Source organism: Propithecus coquereli, unplaced genomic scaffold (genome assembly GCF_000956105.1).
Source record: "Propithecus coquereli isolate 6110/MARCELLA unplaced genomic scaffold, Pcoq_1.0 Scaffold23, whole genome shotgun sequence".
Taxonomy (NCBI): Eukaryota; Metazoa; Chordata; class Mammalia; order Primates; family Indriidae; genus Propithecus; species Propithecus coquereli.
This window is the reverse complement of record NW_012147841.1, coordinates 3,277,694-3,290,423: the sequence shown is the minus strand read 5'-3', so window position 1 is coordinate 3,290,423 and position 12,730 is coordinate 3,277,694. Positions and strand designations below refer to the sequence as shown.

The 12,730-nt window shown below is 36.9% G+C and overlaps 1 protein-coding gene across 1 annotated transcript in view; it reads left to right on the top strand.

Moving 5' to 3' along the window:
• Nucleotides 1-12,730, top strand: part of PKHD1L1 (polycystic kidney and hepatic disease 1 (autosomal recessive)-like 1) — a 204,930-nt gene that overhangs the window by 183,876 nt on the left and 8,324 nt on the right. The window contains 6 exon segments of the mRNA XM_012645294.1: nucleotides 355-587; nucleotides 781-948; nucleotides 3,488-3,645; nucleotides 5,777-5,912; nucleotides 8,689-9,033; nucleotides 12,558-12,709. Coding sequence (XP_012500748.1) covers nucleotides 355-587; nucleotides 781-948; nucleotides 3,488-3,645; nucleotides 5,777-5,912; nucleotides 8,689-9,033; nucleotides 12,558-12,709 — 1,192 coding nt within the window.

Genomic DNA, 12,730 nt, shown 5'->3' with positions numbered 1-12,730 from the left:
TCATCTGCTGTATAAGGCAATGTTGGTTTATTGTGAACAATGCACAAATATGAAATCTAACATTCAACAAAATATGGAATGGCAAGATGGTATTTAAATTTTATATCCCACAGGTATAACTTGTCTTTTTGAAATGTTAATGAATTCATAATAATATACCAAATCAACACAATGGAAAAGCAGACATCATTACAATACTAATTATATATGCTACTTGGTCCCACTTTGAATCCTCTCTGAAATATTAAATCAGTCTAACAAGTTCTTTGGATACCCTCTTATCAAATACTCAAGTATATTCCTACTCTCTAGGAACAATGGAACTAAATCATTCATTTCACCTTTTCTCCACAGTAAGGTCAATCCATCTGATTGTGTAGACATGGTTTGTGATGCCAAAAGGAAATCTTTTCTTAGAGACTTGGATGGCTCCTTTCTGGGGAATTCTGGTTCAGTGATACCTCAAGCAGAATATGAATGGAATGGAAACAGCCAACTAGGAATTGGAGACTACAGAATTCCTAAGGTGATGCTCACATTCTTGAATGGAAGTAGAATTCCTGTCACTGAGAAAGCACCTTATAAAGGTTTGTGGGATCTTGATTCTGTTGTTAGTCCTCAAGTTCATGAAACAAAATATATGTTTTATTTTTAATGATTGTTGTACTCAACCAATAATGTATTTTCTACTTATTAAGCTTACATAGCAAGAAAAAGATTATGTGAATTTTTTACAAAGAGATATTTTTATTGCTAAAATGTTTATACATATATTTTCAGGAATTATTAGAGATTCAACCTGTAAATACATTCTAGAATGGCAGAGCTATAAGTGCTTTGGGATGGAATATGCAATGATGGTTATTGAAAGCCTAGATTCTGACACAGAAACTCGAAGACTTTCACCAGTGGCTGTACTAAGCAATGGTTATGTTGATCTCATTAATGGTAGGTATTCAATGTACATGAACTACAGTTACTCAAAGCATTTGCTTTTTATTGCACGCATGGAGACATCTCATAAATTAGTTACCACATGAAATTAGAAAACATCAAATCTTCTTTGCCTTCCATTTGTAAGAAAGATCTATGTGCAGGGAAGAGAACTGACTCTTTCATAGTATCCCATGCAGGAAAACAAGGACAGTTATTTCAAATGGGTCATTAGAGTAAGAAGAAGGAGGAGAGGGGAAGAGGGAAGGAGAGGAAAGAAAAGAGAGGGGAGAAAGTTACTTCTGGAGTGATCCTCATGCCTTTATTTATAAGGTGATATAAATATTTTGAAGAAACAGTTGGCCCAAGTATCTCCAAAAATATAATTTGCCTTACATGAATTTAAAAAATAATAATGTGTTATTTAGGATACTTCAGAAGTGGTTTTCTCAGCCTACTCAGTTTTTATTTTCATGAATCTTTGGAAGACTCATCTGTGACCAATGTGTTTTTTCATCTTTGATTCCTTTGACTGTCAAGGTCATCTCATCAAGCTCCAGAGTCAGGTTTCTCCCATTCTGGTCTTAGGCGACTCTAGCATGGAGGGAAGGTAATAGTCTCCATAAAGAAGCAGATCAGTTTAAGAGACCAAGGTTTTTTGAATTAGTAAGGTGAATTTCTAAAAGGCACTGAAAACACAGGACAGGGATTAATTGTATATCCATGAAATGACACTAGAGGCTCAAAGAGTAGCCCCTAAGCAGGCTTAGAGTCTTTCACATGATGAAGGGACACGCAGCCTGGCTCAGACAGATCTCTGTGCCCTGGTATTATCACAACATGTACTAAAATATACTAGGATTCAACAAAATAGCTGATACCCCACAAAAATTTTCGTTTAAAAAAACTCATCACAGAGAGTGAAACCAACCGAGTCAGGGGTATACCGAAGTTTCATGATTTTGAGGCTCTCCTTGCTTCTCACACCCAACATGTGATCTCCTGGTTTCTATGGCCTACAGTCAACCCAGTTTCAAATGCTGCCTTTCAGATTTTACAAAGCAGAGATTGTGGGAACAGTTTTAGAGCAGTCAGTGAATAATGGAGGAATCAAGGAGGTGTTTTCAAATTGCTCTGTTTTACATGGTGGAGAAAAATTTCAATGTATTTATTTTTACATTTCCCTTTTTGGCAGGCAGTACAAGTTTCTATTTACGATAATGACATGGCATTTCTCTTTTAAATGAGTTTAAATTTTAAACAGTGACTATCAATTTAAAGAAGTCTAAAGTAAATGATAATAACATGGAAAAATCATGAAGGTGTTAGAAGAATCACCAAAGCTTGGAATGCTCCATACTAAATGGAAAAAATAATTCCTCAAGATAAAAGTTACTGAATATTACTAAACTTTCCTTTTAAATATTAACACTCAATTTTATTTATTTTGAAAATGTGACTTTATTGGCACTCTAAATTTTTTGCTTTATACATAGACATTTCTTTACGTTTGTTTGCAAAACCCACAAAAGAGGTATATTTAAAAGTAGAATTTATATTTTGTATTATAAGGAAAGTGTTATGCTGTGCATGAGCTTTAGAAGTTTATATTGATTTAAAATTTGATTGAAGTTCAGTTATAAATATTGATAATATTTCCAAGTAAGCCAGAAAATTCAGCAAACCTAATGAATAAATGCATCAAGAAAATTCACTATTCCATATTTCACTCAATGTTTTATATATGCATAATCCCAGCCACTTTAAAACTAAATGAATAGAGAAGTTTGCTATGAAAGTCAATGTTAGATCTGTTCAGAAAATGGATTCAGGTAGGAAACCATCCACTATATGTTGGCTTTCTAGAAGGTTTGATGGAGTGTTATTTCTGAGATGGCTTTAGTTCATTAATGATGTTAACACTCCAGTAGTACCTGTAGTCACAGTGTTTAACAAAAATTTCTTAAATTAAAATTAAAATGGAGGAAGATTAAGGACTTAATTAAACAAATATATTTGTTAAATTTACAAATTAACTAATGAACAAATGAGTAAGTGAAAGAACAAATTAATGAATGAATGGTCCACGCATACAAATGTTCATGTTTTCCAGGTAAAGACCCTGTTTTTAACAAATTCACTCTGTGATAGCACATTCCAACAAAGAGTCTGAGGAAGTTGATTCCCTACCCAAGTTCACATTTGATAGGGAGGCGAAAGGATCAAGCATTTTCTTCCTCACCACGTGGCCTGGGCTTGAATATGATTATTAAAGTAAAGATACATCTCTGTCATCTTCCAGTACAAATTCTGACCAACACATTAATTTACCCTTCTTACCCTGGGCAGTGTAAAAGTAAGAGTATTAGGAAAGAGTTGCTTCCCTGCCGAGGTTTGAGAAATAGCTTAGATGGCTGGATAATGGTGGATGGATAATGGGTATAAATGCTAAACTTGACTTCTGTAATTTATTTTTAATACAATTACTCTTCGGATTTTGTGCTATGAATACTCATAATATAGGAACATTAGCTTTCATTTTGCATGGATTTAGGCCCACAGGATCATGGTTGGTGTGCGGGATACACATGCCAAAGAAGGCTGTCCTTGTTTCATAGCATTGTGGCTCTGAACAAATCTTACGAAGTTTATTTCACGGGTACCAGTCCTCAGAATCTTCGACTTATGTTGCTTAATGTTGACCATAACAAGGTAAGGAAAGATAGAAATAATGTCTTAAGAGTTATTGCTGTTGATTATTTGCATGTTTCTATCTACTAAGGATATTATATCTCTTCCTGAGTTCTCTAACATTGTCAGCCTTACAGCTCATTTTCAAGGACCCATCAAGGTACTACTAAAAATACTATTAGCCTAGACAGTTTTCAGTCAGCCTAGAAGTATATATAAGTACTAAACATTCCCCACCCCCAATATGCACTTGAATCTGGGGGTTGATATAGGAGGAATGACAGTGATGCCTATGATTTGTGCGATTAGCAAGCAAACCAAAATTTTTACGTAAAAAAGTGTACATCCAAATCTGATCACTTGGAATTATATACTTATTCTTCCATGCTGCTATTACTTATCTATGTTAGAAATACACCATTGGAATTTGCTTCAAAGATTGCAAGATGTTATTTTAAATGTCTTCAATAATGTCAAATCTTTGGTGTCAACTGAGTTCAGCCAGGTTCATTAAATTTATATATACTATGTCAGTGGGGAAAGAGTATTAAGTTAAGCAGTAATCTCATAATTTAGATTTTCTTTTCTAAGAACATAAGACTTCCAAGTCCCAGAGTGTTAGGTATGTGAAGAAAGGAGGCTGATAAGGTGAAGCAGAGAGAAGGGTAATGAAAGGAGACCCCTGCCCCTTCCCAGGTGATAGCAATTCCATCCTTTCAGTTGCTAGAGACAAAACCTTAGAACCACTCTTCTCTCTTTCTCTCACATTTCCAGTCCATCTGCAAATTCTGTTGAGTACCCCTTCAAAATATCCGGAATCTGACCACTTTTCACCACCTCCACTGCTACTGTCCAGTTTCAGCCTTCCCTGGATTAAGATAATTGCCTCCCAACTCCTCTTCCTGCTTCCACTTTTGCCCTTCTATAGTCTATTCTCACCTTAGTATTCAGAGAGATACCTTCGAAACATAAGTCAGATCAGTTCTCTCTCATGCCCTGAACCCTGCAATAATTTCCCCATTGGTTTCTGTACAATACAGTCAAAATCCTCACAATGGCCTATGAGGCCACATGAGAATCTCCCCTATCCCTGAGCTCTCTGGCTTCCTCTTCTACTCCTCCAGCCATCCTGGGCTCCTTTCTGTTCCTCAGTACACCAGACATAGGCCTATGCTTCCAATATTGCATTATCCGGGAACATTCTACCCTAGATGGCTAAACTCCCCATCTCCTCAAATTCCACTTTCTCAACAGGTCTACCCTGATCACCCCTTCTCACTTGGCTTCATAACCTTCTAATATGCTTTATACTTTACTTTGTATTATTTCTGTTATTTTTTTTTCTTTCTCTCTTCACTCTAGAATGTAAGCTCACAGAAGGCAGTGGCTTTTGCCAGCACCTGGAATACAGCATGGCTGAGATAGGAACTTGAAAATCGAAAAAAAATATTTTAACTTTAAAAATGAGAATGGTGACTACAAAGTAATGTGGCTGCTAATATTCTGACCTTCTGAATACATTATTGAAAGAAGATTCCAAAACTATGTATAGCTCATTAGACTCCTTGTTAATCCTTTCCTGCCATTGCAAAGGCCAGTCTCCTCACTTTATGGCGATATCTGATAGCATGAAATGTAGGGAACTTAAACATGAAAAATGGATAAAATTGAATCAGAGAGGATAGTTATTTTGACTGATTTTTATTAGTTTTACTTCCAAATTTTTCTCAGAGATAACTATCTTTTTCAACATTAAGTACTTAATTGTGTGTGCTCGCATTATATAGAGCACTACTAAACCCCATCCACCCCGGCCTTTTCCCCTGCCCCTGGAATTGAAGGCTTCTGTTGCACTTTATTGCCTTATAGAGGAACCCTTTCTTTAATTTAGAGATACTCCTCCAATAATTTCTTTCTTATGTTATACTTTTCTACTGAGAATCAACAATTAAGGGTTAAGTTGTACCATCTGTATGAATGGTTAAATGTAAGCCCATTTTAAAATTTTAGTTCAAAATTTATCCTAAATCCGTAAAACTTGGTTTTAATATTTTACATAAGGTTTGCATAAAGGAAATTTTAAGTGCTAAATTCTAAATATTGTTTTATTGTTCTATGGATTTCTTAAAACAAAAATGTTTATTTTTAACAGGCTGTTGTAGTAGGAACTTTTTTTTCCACACTTCAGCGTTTGGATGTCTATGTGAACAATTCATTGGTCTGTCCCAAAACGACAGTGTGGAATGCCCAACAGAAATACTGTGAACTTAATAAGCATCTATACACAGGTATTTCCTCAGAAAAGCACAGTGCACATGGTATATGTACTTGGTTACTTATAAAATTCTTTGTGATGTTTCATTGTTAATATTTTTAACGCCTTAGCCATTGACAAATGCAGAAGAAAATAAGTTTTTAGTCATGGCCCAGCAAATACTAATATGTATTCATTTATAACATGAGTGTCCTGAAAGATCATTCCTGATGGAATTCATCTATCTGCACACATGCAGATATAAGTTTTTGTTTGTGATGGACATTCTTTTGCTCCCTGAGAATTTTTCATTCTACATACATTGAGTTTAGTCATTTCTATGTTCAGAAGAGATTTTGCTTAGAATTTTACCTTATCTCTGCTTTACTTCTATTTCATAGAGGTCAGAGCCTAAATTAATTAGCAGTCATCAGAAGTATTACCAAGCAAACTAGTATAATACCAACTAAACACTATGAAGTAAATATGATAAAGTAAACTCTTGATTTAAATAAAACATATGGAAGAGGCTAAATTTATCCATTTATTAATATTTTAAAACCAGGATTTTTCTCTGCCAATTTCAGCCTTTTTGTTAAACAGGATCCTAATGAGGACAACTTCATACTTTCCATTTCACAAGTGCTATTCATCACCCTTTTTAGATGTGCTCCATAATCTTGGCTAACTATTACATAAATTTGTGCTGTAGATCATAATATAAGCTAGACTTTCAAATATGAATGGGTAATCTAAACTCTACCATTTATAGAACAAGTCCTATTTCTGCTAATACTAGAATTAGCTAATGTTTCCAGAGACATTACTATACGTCAGGTGCCGTTCTAAGAGCTTTACATATAACTCATTGTTACTGTATCATAATAACTCCATGAGGAAGTCACAGATGAGTAAACTGAGGCACAGTAGGTGAAGTAATATCACAGACTGGGCAGCTTAAACAACAGAAATTTATTTTCTCTAAATCTCTGAAAGCCTGAGATCGGGTTGCCGGAATGGTCAGGTTTTGCTGAGGGTGCTGTTCTTGGCTTGCAGATGGCCCCTTTCTTGCTGTGCTCTCAGATGGCAGACAGAGCGAGAGCAATTCCTCTGGTGTCTTTTTTTATAAGGGCACTAATTCCACTATAAGGGCCCCACCCTCACAACTGCATCTAAACCTTATTTCCTCCCAAAGGTCCCCATCTCCAAATGCCACATTGAATGTTAAGGCTTCAATATATGAATTTGGGAGTGGGAGCACAATTCAGTCCCCAGAGTCTCAAAGCTAGTATAGGCAGAGCAAGGACTTGAAAACAGAGTCTAGCTCTAGAATCCATGCACTTAACCATTATCATATATTGCCTCTTTATAAGCTAAGAGAGTCAGTGTTGTCACTTTTCATATACAAGTGATTACACATATTTACAGCTTAATTTTCACCCTTCTAAAGCAATACATATAGTACCAAGCACTCTGTCATTCAGGAAAATAGGAACTATCTGAAGGGGCAGAATTTAATATAGAGAATTGTTTACACAGGTGCTGAAGGGCTGGAAAACAATACCACTACTGCCCTCTTATAGATAAGTGCATATGTGGTGGTAGTGGTGCTGGTGTTTTCTGAAATAGCATTGCTGTTAAGTTAACTTTCTGCTTTGGCACTTAGAATGCAAAATAATATCCCTGTATTATGAATCTATACATATTTGGGGGTGTTACTCAAGATGTTTTATTTTATTTATGTCTCTGCTTCCTTCATTACTGTGAAAACATAAGAAAGCTACCTAGGATAAGTCATGTATACATCTCTAACAGTAGCTTGAGAGCAGCTTCAATTTATAATACAAAGCACATTCTTCAGATTCACACAATGTTTAAGCCAAATTGCACCTAGAATTTACACTAGCAGGTATTAAGGAAATGTATAGGAGTAATAAAATGGTTTCTTAATGCTATAGTCTGTTACATGCATGAGAAATTCCCTCTTCTTCCTAAAATTTTAACTTCTTTTTCCTAGTAAGCCTCACAATAAAATGTGGTAAGGAGCTACATGTCTCATTTTACTATTATTATGCAATTCAGCATTTGTCAGGGCTCAATATGTATTAGTGGATTTATTACCTCTTAGACATTGTTGATACTTTGCCATAAAATCATATATATGTGTGTGTGTGTATATTTTTTCAATCATTATATATATAATGATCTCAATCATGTCTATAAAATTCAGTTCTCTAGTGGAATTTATTTTGCCTTAACCAAAGATTTTTCAGGCTGAACCGTAAACCTGTTTTATTGGTATAAGATTCTTCTGAGATATTTTAATATATGCTTCATTTTCATTACATACTTTTGTCCTTGGTAAAAATAGAAACACTGAATTGTAAATGTTCTTTTAAGAGTTGATATATAACACTGCATAAGTTAGATGGCTAGTAAAGTTAAATTTATATTTTTAAATTACCAAATGCCTTCAGTCGAGGCTTTAAAATTCTGAACATGTAAATAGTATTATAAGTACAGTTTAGGCTCCTGAGTTCATAATTAGATTTGTTCCTCATTTATACTGTTTATAGCTAATTGTCTTTAAAAACCAATTTAATGTATAATGATTATTGGTAGTATTTTTAAAGGATTGACTTTAATTTCGTATGTCAATTCTATAAGTGTTTGTGTTTTTAATATGCATAGCTTTCTTATGAACGAATAACATTGAATTTCTCAAAATTTTCTAAATTCCAACAAATATTGAAAAAGCGTGATAATATAAATATATTTAGCTGTGCTTTTTTGGCTTTTTTCCTTCATAGAGCAATTTCTTCCTGACCTGGACTCCACTGTCCTTGGTGAAAATTACTTTGATAGAACCTACCAGATGCTTTACCTTTTGGTCAAAGGAACTCTACCTGTTGAAATCCACACTACCACAGTCATATTTGTTTCTTTCCAATTACCTACTGTAACAGAAGATGACTTTTACAGCTCTCATAATCTGGTTAGAAATCTCGCCTTATTCCTGAAGATACCAAGTGACAAAATCCGTATCAGCAAAGTAGTAAGAGGGAAGAGCTTGCGAAGGAAGAGATCCACCGGACTCGCAATTGAATTAGAGATTGGAGATCCCCCCACTCAGTTCTTAAGCAATGACACTACAGGTATGAATAATAGATGTTTGTGATGGAGGAATGCAATTACCAAATCCACATCCATACCTAACCCTATCAGGGCTTGGTGAGCCAGGCCTCAGAAAATCCTACCAACCCCACATCCTGACGCCTGTAAGGGCCTAGACACTCTTTTACCTTCTCTACTCCCATAATCCCAAACTATTTTGGAATTGTTAAAGAATTTCAGACTTTAATTTGTTATTGGGGTGATTAACAAATTCAACAAAAGAATTTGACCTGCTATAAAAAGATCTGGGAAGACCTACCTAAAGAAGTGACCTTATAGCCAAGAGATTAAGGATGAAAACAGTCTATCATGAAAAGAGGGAAGAGAAAGAGGGTTCTAGGCTGAGGAAATGGTTGGGGAGAGTTTGGTATATTTGAAGAACTGCAAGAGATCCAGCAGGTCTGGAGTGGAATGCACCAGGAAAGGTAGGCTGCTGGGTGTGAGGCTGAGTGGTAGGCAGGTGCTAGATTGCGGAGAGCTTTGGAAGCCAAAAGGACTGTGAATGCTTCCTTAAGGAAAAGAGTAGACCCTTGCATATTCTGAACAGTGGAGTGGTAAGTTAGATTTCCATAGTGGAGTCTCAGATTTTCCCTAACAAGGGCAGATGAGCAAGGACATAATCTGTCTTTATTTCCTATGACTGGGCTAATCATCCTCACCAGCCATTATCCCCTCTCTGTGTCCCTCACTTTCCACCCCCCAATTTGCTAAGTATCAGAGATAAAAATAACCTAACTTTCCCATTAGAGGTATCTCTGCTGGCTTAAATTGTTTCCTTAGGGTGGCTCGGTTTGGGCATTTGGGTAAATGCTCAGCCCTTCAGATTTTCTTCCTTTCCAACTTCTCCTTTCAAGTTGGTATCTGAATACTAAGGAGCTATCCTAACCTCAGGCCCTCATATTACACTCGTGTCTTCATGGCCTCTGCTGCAGGGTGGGTGGTCTTCTCTGCCCTGCACATGGCATCTCTTGAGGTACCACTGAACTCTCCTGGCCTTCTAAAATGCAGCAGCATCCCCCGCTGTGGACTCCCAACTGTATCTTTGTCTCCAGGGATGAGGCACAAGTACTCTTATCTAGGCATTTCCCTCTCCACAAATATGAGCTCTAGGTCTCTGTCGGAGGAAGATTTACCGTCCAGCTAATGAAGCTTAAGCTTCAAAGCCCCTCACTTGTACAAGCCCCGGGAGGCACTTTTACTTTCATGGCCCTAGGAGAGGTCCTAATAATATGTTCAAATCATTGAATGTTATTAGAAAGTAGCAAAAGTAAGATTTTCCTGCATTATTTTTCTTAAAGAGAGCCTCCAGAAAAGTGTATAAACATAAGGCCCACAAAATTGGTATCTCCCCTATTTCTGTTTGGTATCCTTTTCATTAAACTCCCAGGTGCTGTGTAAACCTGGGTACTGGGTGAAATTCTCACTTCGCGCCACTCGCTGGGGGGTGGGTCATCGCTCGTTTTCCCAGGGGCTTTGCTTCTGGGTGTTGACCCCTATGCACCTGCCACATTCTTACTCTGGAAATCCACCAGTTAGGTAGGCAGAAGTTTTTTCTCCCGTTGTGGGGATAAGCCTGTGGAAAGGTTTGCACGAGTGGAGGGAGGTGCTTATTAACTTTTGGTTGAAAGAGCATAGGAAGCGTAGGCTTGTGTGGCAGCCAGAACTCCCATGATGTTCTCTGCCCAGGGTCATAGTTTATTTTCCTTCATCAGTCCTGTACTTCCTTGGGCTTATAGGGTCAAAACTTTGGACTTAACAAGACTTAGCCTGTTAATTTAGTCCAGGAGTTACAGACGGCCCACAGTACACATACAGATTACTTATCCACTCTTGTCCTGGTAATTCCTTACACGTAGTGAGATCCAAAGTTTACCACACTGACCGTTAGATATCCAAAGAAGCTGTGATTTATTTCCTGTCTGTGACCTAATTCCCTCACACACAACTGCTCCTACCCCCATCTCCATAAAGCAGTTTTAGCTTGTTAATTTATCCAGACAGGTATAAGACAGTTTAAGAAGGTGGAGAGTAGAGATACGGGAAGGAACAGGCTAATGGCATGTTTTCCAGACATAGACTGGAAAAGGGCTTCGAGTCTCAAGGAGAGCCCTATAACTTGGTGAATCACAGCGACATGTTAGGAAGTGGCAAAAAAATGTGCACTTAGCTGCACTCCTGCCTCCCCACAGCTTTTACATAGTATCAGGATTTCCAGAAGTTCCCAGATGTCCTAGAAAGGGGTTACTTCAGTATTAAAGGCATTTCTGAGCAGACAGATTCCTGAGGCCAGGAATAAGAGGCCTTCAAGTTAAGGTACTGGGGAGGCCTTCTTGAAGAAGACTGTTCTGGAGTGAGTGAGGGGACAGGGAGGAATCTGAAAAACTAAGTATTTATCAAAAAAATACCTTTTAAACTGACACAGACTGAAATTCCCTAAGACCGTGGGTTTCAAAGTGTCGCGTCAGACCTGCTGGCCCAGGAAATTGCCTCCTTCTTCCTGAGCACACTGAGCATCATGGCTCAGCTTTGATGGAAGAAACTCAGTGATCTGAGTCCTCAAGGCGCAGCTCTGGATACGGAAGGTGCAGGATACCTAGGAATCAGGGGTGAGCAAGGCTTACGGTACACCAAAAGGTTATCCTGGCCTACTGTTATTTTTCAAAAGATCACTCTGACTTCTTTGTATGCAATGTAGTAGAAAGGGGGTGAGAATGGATATAAGAAATCCAGTTTAAAGTGTTTTTTGTAGCTTTTCTGCTGATGGCTCTAACTAGGATTCTAAGAATGGAGACAGATTTAGAAATTGGTAATTGATTAGACATGGTGTGAAGGGGAGTGAAGTAGCAGGGATCAAGGAAAAGTGCCAGGCTTCTAACAGAAGGAGTGTGAGGTATCGAGGTGCCACTCTGTAATATAAAGAGTACTATGGGGGAAGTAGGTTTAAGAGGAAATCTCAGACCTGCCGTGCTAGAAAATGGGAACAGAAACTATGTACAGTGTTAAAATGAACCTTGAAAATTGTCCAAGATCCAAAACAAGTAACAATTTGTTAGTAAACTTTAGCAACTTGTTAATATTCATACTGATAATTTGATGGCTTCTAATTCTCCTTCCACTCCAAAATTAACACCCTATTCTTAAAAAATGGTATGTGATGATAGAAATGCATGATAGTGCTTCACTTCTAAACAGAGATTGCCATGGGAAGTATTAAATTAAGAAACATATTCTCCTACTATATTTTCATTTATGTTTCTTGTATTACTTAATCTATTTTTGTCTTTTCTATAATTCCAGTTTAAAACATAAGTCTACTGAGTTCTTAATTTCCCTAACCTCATTAATATGACTGTTATTTTTTTTTTGCTCATATATAATTAGAAAGAATTCTTAGAATTCTATAATGTGGTGGAGTAAGGCAAAGAAAGCTAAAGTGAAAATGTTCATTTGTCATCACAATTCTATACTTTTATAATCGATATGTCAAAATACTGTTTCCTGATAGGTCGGATGCAATTATCTGAACTACAGGAAATTGCCAGTTCTCTTGGACAAGCTGTAATTTTAGGAAAAACCGGTAACATCCTTGGATTTAATATTTCTTCTATGTCTATTACTAATCCCCTCCCCAGCCCAAGTGACTCTAGCTGGATTAAGGTAAGAAAATACAACCAGAAA